Source organism: Salvelinus fontinalis, chromosome 3, assembly GCF_029448725.1.
Source record: "Salvelinus fontinalis isolate EN_2023a chromosome 3, ASM2944872v1, whole genome shotgun sequence".
Classification (NCBI taxonomy): Eukaryota; Metazoa; Chordata; class Actinopteri; order Salmoniformes; family Salmonidae; genus Salvelinus; species Salvelinus fontinalis.
Genome location: NC_074667.1, coordinates 53,327,014 through 53,350,042, shown reverse-complemented (window position 1 = coordinate 53,350,042; position 23,029 = coordinate 53,327,014). Strand labels below are relative to the sequence as shown.

At 44.8% G+C, this 23,029-nt stretch overlaps 1 protein-coding gene across 11 annotated transcripts in view; it reads left to right on the top strand.

Annotated features, from left to right (window-relative positions):
* LOC129851117 (inositol 1,4,5-trisphosphate receptor type 1-like) overlaps positions 1 to 23,029 on the top strand; it is a 153,710-nt gene that overhangs the window by 105,450 nt on the left and 25,231 nt on the right. For all 11 annotated transcript variants that reach the window (XM_055917402.1, XM_055917391.1, XM_055917399.1 and 8 more), the window contains 7 exons: positions 4,853 to 5,028; positions 5,556 to 5,720; positions 11,803 to 11,992; positions 12,220 to 12,312; positions 14,286 to 14,434; positions 14,670 to 14,835; positions 15,965 to 16,125. In XM_055917402.1, coding sequence (XP_055773377.1) covers positions 4,853 to 5,028; positions 5,556 to 5,720; positions 11,803 to 11,992; positions 12,220 to 12,312; positions 14,286 to 14,434; positions 14,670 to 14,835; positions 15,965 to 16,125 — 1,100 coding nt within the window. The remainder of the gene's footprint in view (positions 1 to 4,852; positions 5,029 to 5,555; positions 5,721 to 11,802; positions 11,993 to 12,219; positions 12,313 to 14,285; positions 14,435 to 14,669; positions 14,836 to 15,964; positions 16,126 to 23,029) is intronic.

Sequence of the window (23,029 nt, the reverse complement as noted above, 5' to 3'; positions counted from 1 at the left end):
CAGATTTCCAAAAAGCTTTACGGCAAAAGCACAATATTCAATAATCTGAGAACAGCGTTCAGCCACAAAAGGAAGCCATACAGTTACCCGCCAAATTGTGCAGTCAACAAAACTCAAAAAATAGCATGAATCTTCACTTACCTTTGCTGATCTTTGTCGGAATGCACTTCCAGGACTCCCACTTCCACAAGAAATGTTCGTTTTGTTCGGTAATGTCCATCATTTATGTCCAAATAGCTATTTTTGTTAGCGTGTTTGGTAAACAAATCCAAAGTCAGGAATCGCGCTCACTCAAAGCAGACGAAATGTCAAAAAGTTCCGTAACAGTCAGTAGAAACATGTCAAACGATGTATTGAATCAATCTTTAGTATGTTTTTAACATAAATCTTCAATACTGTTCTAACCGGAGAATTCCATTGTCTTCAGAAGTGCGATGGAACAGAGCTCCCTCATGTGAACGCGCATGGTCAGCTCATGATAGACCTTACTCATTCCCGTCTCCTTCGGCCCCACTTCACAGTAGAAGCATCAGACAAGGTTCTACTAACTGTTGAAATATAGTGGAAGCCGTAGGAATGCAAACTGACCCATATCCCACTGTGTATTTGATAGGTGATGCGTTGAAAACCTACAAACCTCAGATTTCCCACTTCCTGGTTGTTTTTTTCTCTCAGGTTTTCGCCTGCCATATGAGTTCTGTTGTACTCACAGACATCATTCAAACAGTTTTAGAAACTTCAGAGTGTTTTCTATCCAATACTAATAATAATATGCATATATTTGCAACTGGGACTGAGGAGCAGGCAGTTTACTCTGGGCACCTCTGGGCACCTTTTCATCCAAGCTACTCAATACTGCCCCTGCAGCCTTAAGAAGTTAATAGTCTGATGGCCTTGAGATAAGCTGTTTTTCAGTCTCTCGGTCCCAGCTTTGCTGCACCTGTACTGACCTCGCCTTCTGAATAATAGCAGGGTGAACATGCAGTGGCTCGGGTGGTTGATGTCGTTGATGATCTTTTTGGCCTTCCTGTGACATCGGGTGCTGTAGGTGTCCTGGAGGGTGAGTAGTTTACCCCCGGTAATGCATTGGGCAGACCGCACCACGCTCTGGAGTGCCTTGCGTTTGTAGGTGGTGCAGTTGCCATACCAGGCGGTTATACAGCCCGACAGGATGCTTTCAATTGTGCATCTGTAAAAATGTGTGATGGTTTTAGGTGACAAGCCAAATTTCTTTAGCCTCCTGAGATTGAAGAGGCTCTGTTGCGCCAGGTTCTCTGTTTATTCTACATATGTGACTGTTACAAAACAGGATATTTGAATGAATGACTCCCATTAATGTGATGGGAGCTGCATTACAATGCATAATACACACAACCACAAGCTATTTGGGATGGTGAATGGCGAATTTACTATTTTATGAAGTTCTTTGGATTCTACTTTGACGTATTTTACATGTCAACCGTAATTTACATTACACCGTAATTTACAATACACATGCTTATTTAGACGTTTAGTGACTTGATGCCTACTGTGCCAAAAGTGATTTATAGTTGTTAAATGGGAGTGACCCGTGTGTTGCTATCAGGGTGGCTCTAGCCTTTTGGGGACCCTATGTGGGCAAAAGAAATGTGTGGCCCTCCTCTTCATGGCAGAGAAAAGTTTTAATGAAGGTTTTCTGCAGTTCTACACATTTTTCCATTGGCTGAGAGAAAATGTTGCATTTTCGGCCATGATTAGCAAAATTTTAGATAACTGACAAATTTACATATCTAAAAATGATTAGCTGACATGGTTAATTGAGTGACTGTCATTGACTGACAAAACAAGAGAAAAACTGCTGATGCACAACCACATTTCAAACTGATGAAACCCTGACTGAGTTCATGCCTGGAGCCAGCCCTGATTACTTTATTGTCAAAATTCTGCTTTTAACAACCATCAGAATTGGGTAAAAAAGGGGTTATTCACTGCAACATATTATGCAATAATTAAGAGTAAGCAAAGTGCGAAAATTATATCAAACGTTTTACCATTGCAACGTTTGATGTAGGCCTACAATCACATTCAATGTGGTTGTCTGAAGCGTGCTATAGAGTTCACAGCTGGCGATGCCTCATCACAATGGATTATTCCCCATCATTTGCAATAATGTCAATGAGTGTAATCACAATTTTTCCTTTGCGGTAAAAATATCAAATAAAAATGTTTTATTGTCACATACACCTGATAGGTGCAGTGAATATGTTGTTTTACAGGGTCAGCCATAGAAGTACAGTGCCCTTGGAGCAAATTGTGGTTAAGTGCTTTGCTCAAGAGCACATCAACATATTTTTCACCGTGTTGACTCGGGTATTCAAACCAGCAACCATTTGGTTAGTGGCCCTTCTCCTTAAACCGCTAGGCTACCTAGTACCTGGCTCAGAGTTTGTCTGGGCAGTGTCTTAAGATCATCCTAAAATCTGCTCTTAGCTGGGAGTTCATTTAGTCTTATAACAGGTTTTAACAAGATTCCTAGGACCTTTTCTGAGATGCTTTGTGGATATAGGCCATGAGCTGATTATTGATACAGGGTTTGAGCTTAAGTTAACACACACACACCCACTTAATGAACCTGTCACCAGATTCCTGTCTTCACGCTGACACTGATGAGCCTTCAGTCAGGATCCACTGCCATGTACAGTATCTGTCGCTATTGTTTGTAAATTGGGCTGTGTGTGTGTACTACGTATGTGTTGCCTCCGTGTGGTCTGGTTACCCTGAGCCTGGCAGGAACCATAATGCCCAGAACGCAGACTGCAGTGTTTGGTCTACCCTGAAAAGTGACACCTAACCGATAAGGACTGGGGTGGGTCCCTCACAGCTCTTAGATCATTCCCAACAGTCTCGTCAAATAAGTAATGTCCGATAAGCAGCAACAAAGTAGAAGAAATTAGAATGTGCTTGGAAATCTATATTTCTGTGGACATAAAGAAAAAGATGAATACACAATACAAGTAATACTCATTCTTTCTCTTGCTCTCTCTCTCCTCTTCTCTCCATGCCTGAGAGCAGTGTTAGTCTGTGGTGATGTGTAAACCACAACCCCAGTCATTAAGGCCTCTATTGTTCCAAGGCAGTTGCAGAGAGAAGACCCACATTGTGACTCACATAAACTTTACATTGTTTTGTCCAACTGGGGTCAAGCAGTGCAGTCCCTTTTGTGTGTGTGTGTGTGTGTGTGTGTGTGTGTGTGTGTGTGTGTGTGTGTGTGTGTGTGTGTGTGTGTGTGTGTGTGTGTGTGTGTGTGTGTGTGTGTGTGTGTGTGTGTGTGTGTGTGTGTGTGTCTGCGTGTGTGTCTGCGTGTGCGTGTGTCTGCGTGTGCGTGTGTCTGCGTGTGCGTGTGTCTGCGTGTGCGTGTGTCTGCGTGTGCGTGTGCGTGTGCGTGCGTCTGCGTGTGCGTGCGTCTGCGTGTGTGTGTGTGCGTGCGTCGGTGCGTGCGTGCGAGCGAGTGAGTGAGCGAGCGAGCTTAGCATCAGAATCAAACTGTAGGGCTCAGGACACGTCCGCTGTTGTGCGATGGGGGAAATGATGTCAGCTTAACAATGTAGCCAGCCATCATGGCTTGCATATCATTATTGCTCATATTAAATCTTAAACGCACATACAACTGATTGGTCCATACTAATGTCTGTCTGGATGTATGCCAGCTCTAATACTGCTCGGTGTTAATGTTCAATCCAGCTGCTTGTAAAATAGAAGTGAACTTCAGTGGCCTGGTAGACTTGTACAACTTTTCAGCAATAATTTCTAAGTATATTGTGTGGAAGTGTGACATTAAGATAATAAACAAAGCTTTTATTGAAATACATTTTTGAGAGCAGGAGAAATGCAAAGACTTGTGCTTACAGTATGCAGGCGTAGAGATAGGTGAACAAAAAGTAGGAATAATAGGATTAGATTAGTGAGAAATAACACCTGTAATACTGTGTCCCTGAAAGGTGGTTTCTCTAAAGGTCTTGTGAGTTAACAGAATTGAGCCTTGCCCAGAGCTCGGCAGATGCACTCACCTATAAAACATTCCTGGGCTTGGCTGTGGAGTCCAGCTCCCTGGCGGGCTGTCAGCCGGCAGACCTGGGATCACTCCCAGACCATCCCTCATGAATTTCTCAGAAGCCAGGTGTATTTTTAGCTGCCCCAGTTATGTAACATGCACCTGTCATGTGATCTCTGCACAGAGAGGAGAAGAGGGGGCAAAACTGGCCTCTGGCTGGGGCCTAGAAGTGAATACGGCAAAACCGATGATATTGTTTTCGTCTTAACACACATGCACGCACACATTTATCCGACTGACTTTGTCCTTGTGTTGCACAGACAGAGCTGGGACTTAGCCACCAAGTTAGTGCCAGGTAAGCTCATGTTAAAGCTTCACTGAACCACAACATTCTGATGTGTCACACTTTAACCTCTGTTGTAACCGGCAGTATTGTGAAGTTCTAGAGCTTTGCCTCGTCTCCCCAAGGAGATATTTTGCCTGAGCATGTCAAACAGGTGAAATTACTGCAGAGGGATGTCCCGCACTGGAGGCCTATAACAGATTGTTTGCTTGTTAATACGACCCAATGTGTTGCCATCTATCATTACAGCAGTTGGATGACGCTTGTAGTGTTGGCTGCTTTTGTCTTTTGATTCAACATTCAATATAAACAGATCTTTAACTGTATCTACAGTAGGCTTATGTGTCACTGTATGAATATTTCATGTAGGCAAATGTAGTTCCTGCCAGGCTCCATCTTGTATGGACAACACTATCCACGCCCCATCTCTACCTTTAACCCCCCTTCTCACCTCTGTCCCTTCCCCCTCCTTCTTCCAGGTACGCTGGATGGTCACCTGTCAGCCCTGCTGTGGATCGCCATGCTGGTGTCCCTGGCGATCGTCATCATCCTGCCCCAGCCCCACGGCGTCCGGGTCCTCATCACCTCCACCATCCTCCGTCTCATCTTCTCTGTGGGCCTGGAGCCCACCCTCTTCCTGCTAGGGGCCTTTAACGTGAGTGTGTGTGTGCGTGCGTGCGTGCGTGCCTCTGTGACTGGGAAGGTTTGTGGTCACATGGTCCTGTCACAGTAGCTCCTGTGCCCTCAAACGCCTTATCCAGTGTCCTTGCCTGACCTGTATATTAGGTGAAGTGTGTAGTGTGTCACTGTGGGATTCCACAGAGCTGTGGCGCTCTTGTGTCAACCAGACCAAATGAACACTCACTGTACCTATCCAGTGTATGTGACAAAAAAATAAAACATTATTATTATTATATATATTTTTTGTTGGATGGATGCATGACCAATGCTTCTTGCACATCAAGTTTTCTGGAATGATGTCAACTTTTCCGGGAGCAATTTTCCGCCTCTATGCCAGTCTCTGTAAAATAACAAAAGTTGGTTGAGTCTTAGTCTGCTGTGCTTTATTGTTTCTGAATCTCTTTACTTAGTTGTTACAGATGCCAGTATGTACTTTTAAATGAACATGGCAAAGTTTTTGCTCTTTGACTCAATCCTTCGATGTTTTCCACTGTTCCTCAGGTGGGCAATAAGATGATCTTCTTGATGAGTTTTGTGGGGAACAGAGGGACGTTCACACGGGGCTACAAGGCCATGATCATGGATGTAGAGTTCCTCTACCACCTCCTCTACCTGATCATCTGTAGTCTGGGTGTCTTCGTCCATGTCTTCTTCTACAGTCTGCTGGTAAAAACTGTACTCTCACTCACTCGCCTTCTCGCTCGCTCGCTCACTCTCTCAAATCAAATCAATTCAAAGTTGATTGGTTGCATACACATATTTAGCAGATGTTATTAATTAAGGGTGTAGCAAAATGCTTGTGTTCCTAGCTCCAACAGTGAAGAAATATCTAACAATACACAACAATACACATACATCTAAAAGTAAAAGAATGGAATTAAGAAATATAAAAATATTAGGACGAGCAATGTCGGAGTTTGGAGTATGTGTGCATATACAGTTGAAGTCGGAAGTTTACATGCACCTTAGCCAAATACAATTAAACTTAGTTTTTCACAATTCCTGACTAAATCCTAGTAAAAACTCCCTGTCTTAGGTCAGTTAGGATCACCACTTTATTTTAAGAATGTGAAATGTCAGAATAATAGTAGAGAGAATGATTTATTTCAGCTTTTATTTCTTTCATTACATTCCCAATGGGTCAGAAGTGTACATACACTCAATTAGTATTTGGTAGCATTGCCTTTAAATTGTTTAATTTGGGTCAAACGTTTCGGGTAGCCTTCCACAAGCTTCCCACAATAAGTTGGGTGAATTTTCGCCCATTCCTCCTGACAGAGCTGGTGTAACCGAGTCAGGTTTGTAGGCCTCCTTTCTCGCACAAGCTTTTTCAGTTCTGCCCACAAATGTTCTATAGGATTGAGGTAAGGGCTTTGTGATGGCCACTCCAAAACCTTGACTTTGTTGTCCTTAAGCCATCTTGCCACAACTTTGGAAGTATGCTTGGGGTCATTGTCCATTTGGAAGACCCATTTGCGACCAAGCTTTAACTTCCTGACTGATGTCTTGAGATGTTGCTTCAATATATCCACATAATGTTCCACCCTCATGATGCCATCTATTTTGTGAAGTGCACCAGTCCCTCCTGCAGCAAAGTACCCCCACAACATGATGCTGCCACCTCCGTGCTTCATGGTTGGGATGTGTTCTTTGGCTTGCAAGCCTCCCCCTTTTTCCTCCAAACATAACGATGGTCATTATGGCCAAACAGTTCTATTTTTGTTTTTCAGACCAGAGGATATTTCTCCAAAAAGTACAATCTTTGTCCCCATGTGCAGTTGCAAACCATATCTTTTCTATGGCGGTTTTGGTGCAGTGGCTTCTTCCTTGCTGAGCGGTCTTTCAGGTTATGTCGATATATGATTCGTTTTACTGTGGATATAGATACTTTTGTACCTGTTTCCTCCAGCATCTTCACAAGGTCCTTTGCTGTTGTTCTGGGATAGATTTTCACTTTTCTCACCAAAGTACGTTCATCTCTAGGAGACAGAACGCATCTCATTCCTGAGCGGTATGACGGCTGCACCGTCCCATGGTGTTTATACTTGCGTACTATTGTTTGTACAGATGAACATGGCACCTTCTTTGCTGATTTCTTTTGATGAACGTGGTACCTTCAGGCGTTTGGAAGTTGTTCCCGGGGATGAACCAGACTTGTGGAGGTCTACAATTTTTTTTCTGAGGTCTTGTCTGATTTCTTTTGATTTTCCCATCATGTCAAGCAGAGGCACTGAGTTCAAAGGTAGGCCTTGAAATACATCCACAGGTACACCTCCAATTGACTCAAATGATGTCAATTAGCCTATCAGAAGCTTCTATAGCCATAACATAATTTTCTGGAATTTTCCAAGCTGTTTAAAGGCACAGTCAACTTAGTGTATGTACATGTCTGACCCACTGGAATTGTGATAAGTGAAATAATCTGTCTGTAAACAATTGTTGGAAAAATGACTTGTGTCATGCACAAAGTTGATGTCCTAACCGACTTGCCAAAACTATAGTTTGATAACAAGACATTTGTGGAGTGGTTGAAAAACGAGTTTTGAAGACTCCGACCTAAGTGTATGTAAACTTCCGACTTCAACTGTAGGGCAGCAGCCTCTAAGGTGCAGGGTTTAGTAACCAGGTGGTAGCCGGTTAGTGACTAAGTTCAGGGCAGGGTACTGGGTGGAGGCCGGCTAGTGAGGGTTATTTAACAGTCTGATGGCCTTGGGATAGAAGCTCTTTTTCAGTCTCTCGCCCCAGCTTTGATGAACCTGTACTGACCTTGCCTTCTGGATGATAGTGGGATCAACAGGACATTGCTTGGGTGGCTGAGGTCCTTGATGATCTTCTTGGCCTTCCTGTGACACCGGGTGCTGTAGGTGTCCTGTGGGGCTGGCAGTGTGCCCCCGGTGATATGTCGGGCAGACTGCACCACACTCTGGAGAGCCCTACGGTTACGGACAGTGCATTTGCCGTACCAGGTGTTGATACATCCCGACAGGATGCTCTCCATGGTGCTTCTGTAAAATTTTCTGAGGGTCTTCATGTAACCGGTGTGAAATGGCTAGCTAGTTAGCGGGGTGCGCACCAGCAATGTTTCAATAGGTGACGTCACTCGCTCTGAGACTTGAAGTAGTTGTTTCACGTGGCTTTTGTGGCGCGATGGGTAACGGATGCTTCGTGGGAGGCAGTTGTTGATGTGTGCAGAGGGTCCCTGGTTCGAGCCCTGTTAGAGGCGAAGAGGGGGACGGAAGCAATACGGTTACATTGATGCTGTTGACCTGGATCACTGGTTGCTGCGGAAAAGGAGGAGGTCAAAAGGGGGTGAGTGTAACCGGTGTGAAATGGCTAGCTAGTTAGCGGGGTGTGTGCTAATAATGTTTCAATCGGTGATGTCACTCGCTCTGAGACTTGAAGTAGTTGTTTCCCTTGCTCCGCAAGGGCCGCGGCTTTTCTGGAGGGATGGGTAACGGTGCTTTGAGGGTGACTGTTGTCCATGTGTGCAGAGGGTCCCTGGTTTGAGCCCAGGTAGGGGCGAGGAGAGGGACAGAAGCAAATGCTGTTACATTATGGCCAAGCCACATTTCTTCAACCTCCTGAGTATGCATACAACCTCAAATCATCCTCCTGAGGTTGCAATCCATTTCAGCACACTGTCTGTGTGGGTGGACTGTTTCAGATTGTCAATTATGTGTATGCTGAGAAACTTATTCACTGCGGCCCCGTCGATTTGGATGGGGGCATGCTCCCTCTGCTGTCTCCTGAAGTCCACAATCAGCTCCTTCATTTTGTTGGCGACACTCCACCATGGCCCTCATGTCCTCCCTGTAGGCTGTCTCATCATTGTTGGTAATCAAATATACCTCTGTTGTGTCATTTGCAAACTTGATGATTGAGTTGGAGGCGTGCACGGCCACGCAGTATTGGGTGAACAGGGAGTACAGGAGGTGGCTGAACACGCACCCTTGTGGGGTCTCTGTGTTGAGGATCAGCATAGTGGAGGTTTTGTTACCTACCTTTACCACCTGGGGGTGACCGGTCAGGAAGTCCATGACCCAGTTGCACAGGGCGGGGCTCAGACACAGGGCCCCGAGCTTAAAACCTCTCTAGGGTATGTGGGACAGTATCGTCCCACCTCGTCAACAGCCAGTGAAACTGCAGGGCGCCAATTTCAAAACAACAGAAATGCCATAATTAAAATTCCTCAAACATACATGTATTTTACACCATTTTAAAGATACACTTGTTGTAAATTCAGCCACAGTGTCCGATTTCAAAAAGGCTTTACGACGAAAGCAAACCAAACGATTATGTTAGGTCATAGCCAAGTCACAGAAAAACACAGCCATTTTTCCAGCCAAAGAGAGGAGTCACAACAAGCAGAAATAGAGATAAGATTCATCACTAACCTTTGATGATCTTCATCAGATGACACTTATAGGACTTCATGTTACACAATACATGTATGTTTTGTTCGGTAGGGTTCATATTTATATCCAAAAATCTGAGTTTACATTGGCGCGTTATGTTCAGTAGTTCCAAAACATCCGGTGATTTTGCAGAGAGCCACATCATTTACAGAAATAGTCATCATAAATGTTGATGAAAATACAAGTGTTATACGTGGAATTTTAGATCCACTTCTCCTTAATGCAACCGCTGTGTCAGATTTCAAAAAAACTTTACGGAAAAAGCACACTATGCAATAATCTGAGTACGGTGCTCAGACGCCAAATCAACCCAAAGAGATATCCGCCATGTTGGAGTCAACAGAAGTCAGAAATAGCATTATAAATATTCACTTACCTTTGATGATCTTCATCAGAATGCACTCCCAGGACTCCCAGTTCCACAATAAATATCTGATTTGTTCGATAATGTCCATTTATGTCCAAATTCCTCCTTGTTGTTTGCGCGTTCAGTACACAATATAAACTCACGACGCGCGTGCAAGTCCAGCGGAAAGTACGGACGAAAAGTCCAAAAAGTTATATTACAGTACGTAGAAACATGTCAAACGAAGTTTAGAATCAATCTTTAGGATGTTTTTAACATAAATCTTCAATAATGTTCCAACCGGATAATTCCTTTGTCTTCAGAAATGCAATGGAACTCAATCTAACTCACACATGAACACGCATGGTCAGCTCATGGAACTCTGGGAGAGACCTTACTCAAGCCCCTCTCATTCGCCCCCACTTCACAGTAGAAGCATCAAACAAGGTTCTAAAGACTGTTGCCATCTAGTGGAAGCCTTAGGAAGTGCAACATAACCCCATTTCCACTGTATCTTGGATAAGCAAAGAGTTGAAAACCTACAAACCTCAGATTTCCGACTTCCTGGTTGGATTTTTTTTCAGGTTTTTGAGTTCTGCCATATGAGTTCTGTTACACTCACAGACATCATTCAAACAGTTTTAGAAACTTCAGAGTGTTTTCTATCCAAATATATGCATATCCTAGGATCTGCTCCTGAGTAGCAGGCAGATTACTCTGGGCACGCTTTTCATCCGGACGTGAAAATACTGCCCCCTACCCAAGAGAGGTTAATGATGAACTTGGAGGGTACTATGGTGTTGAAGGCTGAGCTGTAGTTAATGAACAGCATTCTTACATTCTTACAAGTATTCCTCTTGTCCAAATGGGATAGGGCAGTGCAATGGCGATTGCGTCATCTGTGGATGTTTTGAGGTGGTATGCAAATTTCAGTGGGTCTAGGGTGTCAGGTAAGGTGGAGGTGATATGATTCTTAGCTAGCCTCTCAAAACACTACATGATGTCAGCTGTGAGTACTACGGGGCGATAATAATTTGTTTTAGTTACCTTCACTTTCTTGGTTACAGGAACAATGATGGACATCTTGATGCAAGTGGGGACAGCAGACTGGGATCAGGAGAGAATGAATGCATCCGTAAACAGCCAACTGGTCTGCGCATGCTCTGAGGACGCATCTAAGGATGCCGTCTGGGCCGGCAGCCTTGCGAGGGTTAACATGTTTAAATGTCTTACTTTAGCCACGGAGAATAAGAGTTCTCGAGAGTGGCCCGCGTCAGTAGCACTGTGTTATCTTCAAAGCAGGCGAAGAAGGTGTTTAGCTTGTCCGGGAGCAAGATGTTGGTGTCCGTGACCTTGCTGGTTTTCCCTTTGTATCCCTGCCACATATGTCTCGTGTCTGAGCCGTTGATTGCGACTCCGCTTTGTGTTTGTACTGATGTTTTGCCTGTTTTATTGCCTTACACAGGGTATAACTGAACTGGGCCTTGTAGCCATCCCGGAAGGGAGAACAAATGTCCCAAAGTTGTTGAACCGCGAGTACTGCAAGCAATATGTTGGTAGAACTTTAGATTTGCTTTATTGAAGTCCACAGCTACAATAATTGCGACCTCAGGATATACACATAGTCCAGTGTACTCCCTTGCAAGCCGTCGTGGTATCGGATTGAGGGGGAATATACACCCTTTGCCGATGACCGAACAGAATTCTGTCGGGAGGTAATGTGGTCGGCATTTGATTGTGAGGTATTCTAGGTCGGGTGAACAAAAGGACTTGAGTTTCTGTACATTACCACAATCACACCATGAGAAGTTAATCATGAAACATACACCTCCGCCTTTCTTCTTCCCATGGAGTTCTTTATTCCTATCTGCACAATGTACTGAGAATCCAACTGGTTGTATGGGACAGTGTATCTCACTCACTCACACACTCACTCACCCTCCCCTGTCTCCCACTAAGCTGTGTTTGTCTCTTGTTTCTCCTGTAGCTCTTTGACCTGGTGTACAGGGAGGAGACACTGTTGAACGTGATCAAGAGTGTAACCCGTAATGGCCGCTCCATCCTGCTGACTGCCGTGCTGGCTCTCATCCTGGTCTACCTCTTCTCCATTGTTGGGTACATCTTCTTCCAAGATGACTTCCTCCTCAATATTGACAGGATACCTAATAAAACACTAGGTAAGGTCAAAGAGCATGCACTATGACACTTAGGGGTTCGCAAACAGAACGACTTCTTCTGTCTATCCTCCCCATTCTGATTGTCACATTTTAAAATTACTTACACCTGATTTCCTGCTGTGAAAAAACTCTGCAAGGCCAAATATGGTCCCTCCATTACAATAGACAATATTAAGCCAACAAAGGCACGAGTGTTCCTCCTGACCTTTTATTTACCTGTTTGGCAGAGAGTGGAGCCAGTATGGTGGGAGATTTTCTGTCAGCAGGAGTGTGTCGGAAGGACAGCGGGGAGAACTGCTCCGCAGAAGCTGCTATGGATGGTATGTGCTCCAGGAAAAGTGTGGGTATGTGTGTGTGTGTGTGTGTGTGTGTGCGCGCAGGCTTGCATGTGTGTCAAGGGGTTCTCCTGTGTCCTCACAGACCACCTGAATCAGTCCTCCCCCAGAGGAGACGCTTCCCACAATTCCACTCAGACGGAAATCTGTACTATGAGGCAGTCATAGGATTAGGCCTTGGTTGGGCCTTGCTGGGTTTGGCTGGGGGAAGCACACAGGGTTTTAGACCTGGCTAGGTTTGGCTGGGCTGGGAGAGGCTATACCGACACTCCTGATGCCCAAATTGATGACATATGTCGTGCACCTGAGAGTCGATGGATTCTGTTCAGTCAGTTGTCCTGATAAGCCTTTTGTTCCCAGCTTAAAACTTGTCAAAGAAAATGTGATATTTCAATGGGAGAAGGAGAAATAACGTGTAGTATTGGTCACCCTATGGAATCTGGATGTCACTGTGACATGCCAATTAGCTAACGTTACGACAAGCCGGTGTGAATGACCGGCTTCACCGGGCAGCTGTATCACGTCGCTGGCAGTAGTTGACGTTGCCAATTTCTTCCATTATATTTTGAGCAGCCTACACAAGAAATAGCTTGTAATGGTAGTAAACATCTTGATGGCACGGTGATACAGTCTACTGCTGCTCAATGGCAAAAGTTTGCGCTGCAAACCTGCAACTTAGCACATGGTACAGCGTCCTTGCTCCCGAGTCCCGCGTGCCAGGCACTGCTGTCTTGCGGTAACTTAGAGGGGAGTATAGATAGTGGAGCTAATATCAGGCCAGGGTGACAGGCAGCTAAAGCACATTTGTTGATTTTGTAGTCTGATAAAAACTGAATGATTCTCAACTCCCAAGTTCCAACTTCCTTCAAGTTTCAAATTCTCACAGAAATTTCTAGCAACAAGCATAAACTAGCTTGCTAGGGAGGGCTCATTAGGACAAGGCAATTGACAGAACTGACAACCGAGTCTAGCTGTGCGACACACCTTATCAGTTTTGGGCACCAGGATTGTCCGTATAGCCTCTCCCGGCTGGGCTGGGGGAAGCGCACAGGAGTTTAGGCCTTGCTGTGTTTGGCTGGGCTGGGGAAAGCATAGGGGTTTATGCCTGGCTGTGTTTGGCTGGGCTGGGGGAGCTCACAGGAGTTTAGGCCTGGCTGTGTTTGGCTGGGCTGGGGAAGCTCACAGGAGTTTAGGCCTGGCTGGGTTTGGCTGGGCTAGGGAAAGCATAGGGGTTTATGCCTGGCTGTGTTTGGCTGGGCTGGGGAAGCTCACAGGAGTTTAGGCCTTGCTGTGTTTGGCTGGGCTGGGGGAAGCTCACAGGAGTTTAGGCCTTGCCGTGTGTATCTGCTACTGGAGAACCAGGATCCAGAGGGAGGGGAGGAGAGGTTAGGGATTAATTGCCATCAGGCACAGGACGGGTTTGCTCTGAGAGGGCGCCGGGGGCAGCTCATTGGGATCCTAGCATTCTAACAGACACTGTTGACTTTTTTTGAAAAATCTCCCAAATTAAAGATGACCTCAATGCTGCCTTAATGTGCTGAGCCAACCTTTTCTGGACCTTGTCAGGCCTGACGGTGTCTGGGTTCAAACCTCATGTAGGCTTCCACCACCATCACCACCACCCAAATGAATGACACTAGTCTGGTGACTTGTTGTTTTGTGAGAACTGAGGGTCACATTGTTATTGTCAGTGGTTCCTGTGCTGGGAAGAAGCAGGCTGTGGTAGGGTTGATTTGCAGGTTTATTTTGAGTGAGATGTTAAGCTTTTGTTTGCACAACATTGTCCTAATTCACTAAATCGTCCCCCCCCCCCCCCCTCCTCAAGACAGAATTTGACAGCATTTGCCATGAGGTATTGTATATGAGAAATGTAGTTGTGAGTTAGAGTTAGAGGATTGAGAGTTAGAGGATTGGATGTTGTTGTGGATATACACGATGTCCCTGATGTCCCTCTGTAGCTGCCATAGCCACCCAGCCGTCGGCAGTGGTGATTGAGGACAAGGAGCGGTCGTGTGACTCCCTCCTCATGTGTATCGTCACTGTCCTGAGTCACGGCCTGAGGAGTGGAGGTGGTGTGGGGGATGTTCTGCGGAAGCCATCCAAAGAGGTATGCAAATGCCCATGTTGAACACCATCAATCCATTTACAATTCCCACAGGTCCAGAAAGCGGAAGAAACCAACACAGTTTAGCTTCACCTCAATCTCAATTATTGCTAATCAACAGGGAACAATTTTGCTGCAGTTATGTTTCATAGCTGCAGTTCTTTTTGATAGTTGACTTGTTGAAATGTACAGGTGTATGTTATCAAATTATTTTTCCTGTCTCTCTTGTATTTGCTAGGAGCCTCTATTTGCTGGCAGGGTGATTTATGACCTACTTTTCTTCTTCCTCGTCATCATCATCGTCCTCAACCTCATCTTCGGAGTCATCATCGACACCTTTGCCGACCTCAGGAGTGAGAAACAGAAAAAGGAGGAAGTCCTGAAGACAACATGCTTCATCTGCGGTGAGTGGTCCTACCTGGGTCTGGCTGGGCTCTTCTGGCCTGTGTCCACCGCTAGTTTTCAGTGGGCTGATGCTCAGCTATCATGGTAGTAGCTGCAATTTGAGCTGGAGTTGGAATGACTAGTGAATGTGGTCTGTAGAGTCTATGAAAAGTAGTGCTATTTCACACTAGGCTTATGGTGCACTGAGTGTTGGTGGAGGATGAACATATGAGTGGTCTAACCTGAGACTGTCTGAGGCTGTTACTTAAGCAATAAGGCCTGAGGAGGTGTGGTATATGGCCAATATACCACGGCAAAGGGCTGTTCTTTGCACGACGCAACGCGGATTGCCTGGATAAAGCCCTTAGCCGTGGTATATTGGCCATATATCACACACCCCCGAAGTGCCTTATATCTATTATTAACTGGTTACCAACATATTAGAGCAGTAAAAATAAATGTTTTGTCATACTTGTAGTATACGGTCTGATATAACACGGCTGTCAGCCAATCAGCATTCAGGGCTCGAACCACCTCGTTTATACAGTTGCATGCCTCACAGCTGGCCCGTGGTAGAATGGGGGCTGTTTTGCTCAGCTCAGCAGCATAAACATCACAACGCCTCCTCTTCCCAGAACCAGAGTGGTTAGTCATGGCTGATGCGATGTGGAGGAGTAACTTCCTCCTGTTACCATGCAGGTTCTTGACCATGTTAGTGTGCAACACTCACTCAGCCATGAAACACTCCTCCCAAAGTGCAACTCAATGGAAATGAACTGTATCACATTGGCATACACAAGCTATTAGTTCATGTAGCCTTAGTTACTTTAGCCTATACATTTTTTTAAATGTTCATGCATTTTACATATGGCTGGCCCCGTGGGATGAAGTAGGATGGGCAAGTCAAATACAAATGTATGTAAGACATTGAGAACCAGCTTTAAGACCCTATTCTATTCTCCCTCTGAAGTGTATTGTATTCTTCTCTCCAATGACAGAACTAAAGTCATGACAATCACCAGACTGATAATGAATGGCTCATTATTGTCACACATGCATTTGTTTGTTTACAGTTTAAGTAACTGCCATGCATTTATGTTCCAGCATGTGTGTTTGACAATTTGTTTTTTTGTGTCCCCTCATGTGCAGGCCTAGAAAGGGACAAGTTTGACAACAAGACGGTGACATTTGAAGAGCACATAAAGGTGGAGCACAACATGTGGCACTACCTGTTCTTCATAGTGCTGGTGAAGGTGAAGGACTCCACAGAGTACACAGGACCAGAGAGCTACGTCGCTGAGATGATCAGGGTACGACTAGACTACTACGCGTATTATGACCTAAATATCTTATCACTTGTAAAGTACCAGCCAAAACAGCTTATAATGAAGGAGATTCTTGATAATACACATCAAGATAGGCAGGTATGTGGTCATAAATAGATCTCTGACAGGGAGTTGGCAGTTCTGCATGACTTCATCAGAAGCGCTCACATATCTGAGCTTTGATCAAATGTGTCTCCTCAGAATGCAGGTTAGCTCCTATACCAGATAGAGAGATTTTGGCATGCAGTGAAATATCTCTGTTCCATGGTGAGAATAAATCTAAAAACATGTTCAGAAACAGAAAACCACATAAGCGCCAATACATTGTAGACTTTTTAAAGGTCCTCCTCCACTGCTTTGCTGCAGATGGCCCAGTCCACCAACTACTAATCTAAATTAACTCAACCTTGGGTTATGTGGGTCCTGAGTCGAGGAGAGTTGATTGCTATGGCTGGCCAGGTTTTTCGACCATTAATTGGCAGCAGGTCCAAAGCAGCGACATTGTGTTGTGTAATCCCTGCCTTCGTGACCATTGAATCCCTCCTAAGTATTATCACATCTGTAAGCTTTGTGAATAGAGAATTAAGATCCAGACAATGTTCCGTTGGCATGGAGAATTAAGATCCAGACAATGTTCCGTTGGCATGGAGAATTAAGATCCAGACAATGTTCCGTTGGCATGGAGAATTAAGATCCAGACAATGTTCCGTTGGCATGGAGAATTAAGATCCAGACAATGTTCCGTTGGCATGGAGAATTAAGATCCAGACAATGTTCCGTTGGCATGGAGAATTAAGATCCAGACAATGTTCCGTTGGCATGGAGAATTAAGATCCAGACAATGTTCCGTTGGCATGGAGAATTAAGATCCAGACAATGTTCCGTTGGCATGGAGAATTAAGATCCAGACAATGTTCCGTTGGCATGAAATGTGCTAATCCCCGAAAGCAGCCATCCCAGCAAACCAAAATTGGTTCTGGGAAAGTTCCTAGAACATTCATTCGGTTGTGGTAAATATTCTCATAACACAAAACTGTCCAGTCGTGCTGATAATTGTAGAATGTTTGTATAAAACTTTCACCTGATGTTGCAAGAAAGGTTCCGAGAACCCATTTCACCTGTTCTTTAAAGGTTCACAGAATGTTTCATTAGGTTGTGGGAACAGTCTGGTGGGAACATTGTGGGGACATCACAAAACATATGTTCCAAAACAATAAAACTACACAGTTGTGTGGATAATTCAACCATGTTTTATTTTAGGGGGCAAAAACATTCACCTGATGTTACAAGAAGGTTCCCAGAACACATTTCTTCTGTTCCTCAAAGGCTCCCAGAACATTTCTTAAGCTTGTGGGAACATTATGGGTATATGACAAGAGATAGTTTCCTAAAACGCTAAAACTGTCCAGTTGTATTTGTATTTATTATGGATCCCCATTAGTTGCTGCCAAAGCAGCAGCTACTCTTCCTGGGGTCCAGCAAAATTAAGGCAGTTTATACATTACAATACATTCACAGATTTCACAACACACTGTGTGCCCTCAGGCCCATACTCCACCACTACCACATATCTACAGTACTAAATCCATGTGTATGCATAGTGAGTATGTTATCGTGTGTGTATGCATGTGTCTGTGCCAATGTTTGTGTTGCTTCACAGTCCCCGCTGTTCCATAAGGTGATTTTTATCTGGTTTTTTAAAATCTAATTTTACTGCTTACGTCAGTTACTTGATGTGGAATAGAGTTCCATGTAGTCATGTAGTACTGTGTGCCTCCCATAGTCTGTTCTGGACTTGAGGACTGTGAAGAGACCTCTTGTGGCATGTCTTGTGGGGTATGCATGGGTGTCCGAGCTGTGTGCCAGTAGTTTAGACAGACAGCTCGGTGCATTCAACACACTTCCGGCGCCGACCGAGATGGCCGCCTCGCTTCGCGTTCCTAGGAAACTATGCAGTATTTTGTTTTTTTATGTGTTATTCCTTACATTGGTACCCCAGGTAATCTTAGGTTTCATTACATACAGTCGGGAGGAACTACTGAATATAAGAGCAACGTCAACTCACCATCGTTACAACCAGGAATATGACTTTCCCGAAGCGGATCCAGTGTTTTGCCTTCCACTCAATACAATGGATCTGATCCCAGCCGGCGACCCTAAGCGACGCCGTAAAAGGGGCAAACGAAGCGGTCTCCTGGTCAGGCTTCGGAGACGGGCACATCGCGCTCCACTCCCTAGCATACTACTCGCCAATGTCCAGTCTCTTGACAATAAGGTTGATGAAATCCGAGCAAGGGTAACATTCCAGAGAGACATCAGAGATTGTAACGTTCTCTGCTTCACGGAAACATGGCTCACTCAAGAGACGCTAACGGAGTCGGTGCAGCCAGCTGGTTTCTTCACGCATCGCTCCGACAGAAACAAACATCTTTCTGGTAAGAAGAGGGGCGGGGGTGTATGCCTTATGATTAACGAGACGTGGTGTGATCATAACAACATACAGGAACTCAAGTCATTCTGTTCACCTGATCTAGAATTCCTCACAATCAAATGTCGACCGCATTATCTACCAAGGGAATTCTCTTCGATTATAATCACAGCCGTATATATTCCCCCCCAAGCAGACACATCGATGGCCCTGAACAAACTTTATCTGACTCTTTGTAAACTGGAAACCACACACCCTGAGGCTGCATTCATCGTAGCTGGGGATTTTAACAAGGCTAATCTGAAAACAAAACTCCCTACATTCTATCAGCATATCGATTGTGCAACCAGGGCTGGTAAAACATTGGATCATTGTTATACTAACTTCCGCAACGCATATAAGGCCCTCCCCCGCCCTCCAGCCTACAAACAGAAACTAAAACAACAAGCCCCCTCGCTCAGGTCTGTTCAACGCTGGTCCGACCAATCTGATTCCACGCTTCAAGACTGCTTCGATCACGTGGATTGGCATATGTTCCGCATTGCGTCCAACAACAATATTGACGAATACGCTGATTCGGTGAGCAAGTTCATTAGAAAGTGCATTGACGATGTCGTACCCACAGCAACGATTAAAACATTCCCAAACCAGAAACCGTGGGTTGATGGCAGCATTCGCGTGAAACTGAAAGCGCGAACCACTGCTTTTAACCAGGGCAAGGTGACCGGAAACATGACCAAATACAAACAGTGTAGCTATTCTCTCCGCAAGGCAATCAAACAAGCTAAGTCCCAGTATAGAGACAAAGTATAGTCGCAATTCAACAGCTCAGACACAAGAGGTATGTGGCAGGGTCTACAGTCAATCACGGATTACAAAAAGAAAACCAGCCCGCCGCGGACCAGGATGTCTTGCTCCCAAACAGGCTAAATAATTTTTTTGCTCGCTTTGAGGACAATACAGTGCCACTGACACGGCCCGCTACCAAAACCTGCGGGCTCTCCTTCACTGCAGCCGAGGTGAGTAAAACATTTAAACGTGTTAACCCTCGCAAGGCTGCAGGCCCAGACGGCATTCCCAGCCGCGTCCTCAGAGCATGCGCAGACCAGCTGGCTGGTGTATTTAAGGACATATTCAATCAATCCTTATCCCGGTCTGCTGTTCCCACATGCTTCAAGAGGGCCACCATTGTTCCTGTTCCCAAGAAAGCTAAGGTAACTGAGCTAAACGACTACCGCCCCGTAGCACTCACTTCCGTCATCATGAAGTGCTTTGAGAGACTAGTCAAGGACCATATCACCTCCACCCTACCTGACAACCTAGACCCACTCCAATTTGCTTACCGACCCAATAGGTCCACAGACGACGCAATCGCAACCACACTGCACACTGCCCTAACCCATCTGGACAAGAGGAATACCTATGTGAGAATGCTGTTCATCGACTACAGCTCAGCATTTAACACCATAGTACCCTCCAAACTCGTCATCAAGCTCGAGACCCTGGGTCTCGACCCCGCCCTGTGCAACTGGGTCCTGGACTTCCTGATGGGCCGCCCCCAGGTGGTGAGGGTAGGTAACAACATCTCCACCCCGCTGATCCTCAACACCGGGGCCGAACAAGGGTGAGTTCTGAGCCCTCTCCTGTACTCCCTGTTCACCCACGACTGCGTGGCCATGCACGCCTCCAACTCAATCATCAAGTTTGCGGACGACACTACAGTGGTAGGCCTGATTACCAACAACGACGAGAATGCCTACAGGGGGGAGGTGAGGGCCCTCAAAGTGTGGTGTCAGGAAAATAACCTCACACTCAACATCAACAAAACAAAGGAGATGATTTTGGACTTCAAGAAACAGCAGAGGGAGCACCCCCCTATCCACATCGACGGGACAGTAGTGGAGAAGGTGGAAAATTTTAAGTTACTCGGTGTACACATCACGGACAAACTGAATTGGTCCACCCACACAGACAGCGTTGTGAAGAAGGCGCAGCAGCGCCTCTTCATCCTCAGGAGGCTGAAGAAATTCGGCTTGTCACCAAAAGCACTCACAAACTTCTACAGATGCACAATCGAGAGCATCCTGTCGGGCTGTATCACCGCCTGGTACGGCAACTGCTCCGCCCACAACCGTAAGGCTCTCCAGAGGGTAGTGAGGTCTGCACAACGCATCACCGGGGGCATACTACCTGCCCTCCAGGACACCTACACCACCCGATGTCACAGGAAGGCCATAAAGATCATCAAGGACAACAACCACCCAAGCCACTGCCTGTTCACCCCGCTATCATCCAGAAGGCGAGGTCAGTACAGGTGCATCAAAGCAGGGACCGAGAGACTGAAAAACAGCTTCTATCTCAAGGCCATCAGACTGTTAAACAGCCACCACTAACATTGAGGGGCTGCTGCCAACATACTGACTCAACTCCAGCCACTTTAATAATGGGAATTGATGGAAATTATGTACAAATGTACCACTAGCCACTTTAAACAATGCCACTTAATATAATGTTTACATACCCTACATTACTCATCTTATATGTATATGTATATACTGTACTCTATATCATCTACTGCATCTTGCCATCTTTATGTAATACATGTATCACAGCTACCCTGGGGAATTCCTGATTTCAACTGGATTATATTTGAAAGGCTTCCATTAAAGAACACCGTCTGTGTTCTGTTAGACAAGTTAGTCTTTATACACTTTATAGCAGGGGGTGTAAAGCCATAAAACGTATGTTTTTCCAGCAGCAGACTATGATCAATAATGTCAAAAGCTGTACTGAAGTCTAACAAGACAGCCCCCACAATCATTTTATCATCAATTTCTCTCAGCCAATCATCATTCATGTGTGTAAGTGCTGTGCTTGTTGAGTGTCCTTTCCTGTAAGCATGCTGAAATTCTGTTGTCAATTTGTTTACTGTAAAATAGCATTGTATCTGGTCAAACACAATTTTTCCCAGAAGTTTACTAAGGGTTGGTAACAGGCTGATTGGTCGGCTACTTGAGCCAGTAAAGGGGCTTTACTATTCTTGGGTAGCGGAATGACTTTAGCTTCCCTCCAGGCCTGGGGGCACACGTACTCTAGTAGGCTTAAATTGAAGATGTGGCAAATAGGAGTGGCAATATCGTCTGCTATTATCCTCAGTAATTTTCCATCTAGATTTTCAGACCCCGATGGCTGGTCATTGTTGATAGAAAACAAAAATGTTTCACCTCTTCCACACTGACTTTACGGAATTCAAAAGTACAATTCTTGTCTTTCATAATTAGGTCCAATATACTTGGATGTATAGTGTCATTATTTGTTATCCCTAAGTTTGCTTATCTTGCCAATGAAAAAGTCATTAAAGTAGTTTGCAATATCAGTGGGATGAATGAGCCATTCTGATTCAATGAATGAAGAAGCCGATTTGGCTTTTTTTCCCAAAATTGTATTTAAAGTGCCCCTTAGCTTTTTACTATCATTCTTTATATAATTTATCTTTGTTTCATAGTGTAATTGATTTGTATTTTTATTTAGCTTAGTCACATAATTTCTTAATTTGCATTACGTTTGCTAAATCAGTTGGGCTGCCAGACTCATTTGCCATACCTTTTGCCTCATTCCGCTCATTCCGCTCAACCATACATTTTTTCAATTCCTCATCAATCCAAGGGGATTCAACAGTTTTTACAGTCGTTTTCTTAATGGGTGCATACTTATTAGTAACTGGAATAAGTTGTTTCATAAATGCGTTAAGTGCAGCGTCTGGTTGCTCCTCTATTTATTTAACTAGGCAAGTCAGTTAGGAACATATTCTTATTTACAATGACAGTCTAGGAACAGTGGGTTAGCTGCCTTGTTCAGGGTCAGAAGGACAGATTCTTGTCAGCTCGAGATTCGATCTAGCAACCTTTCAGTTACTGGCCCAACGCCCTAACCACTAGACTACCTGCCGCCCCTTAAACACCACAGACCAGCAAATATTCTTTACATCATCAACATATGAATCACTACAAAACTTATTGTATGACCTCTTATACACTATATTAGGTCCAGCCTTTGGAACTTTGCTTTTCCTAGATATGTCTATTATATTGTGATGAAAACATCCTATCCTTTGGATACTGCTTTAAAGCAAATATCTGCAGCGTTAGTAAAAATGTGATTAATACATGTTGATGATTTAATTCCTGTGCTGTTTGTAACTACCCTGGTAGGTTGACTGACAACCTGAACCATGTTGCAGGCACAGGTTACAGTTTGGAGTTTTTTCCTGAGTGAGCAGCTTGATGATAGCCAGTCAATATTTAAGTCACCCAGAAAATACACTTCTTTGTTGATATCACATACATTATCAAACATTTCACACATATTACCTAGATACTGACTGTTAGCACTTGGTGGTCTATAGCAGCTTCCCACAAGAATGGGCTTTTGGTGAGGCAGATGAACCTGTAGCCATATTAC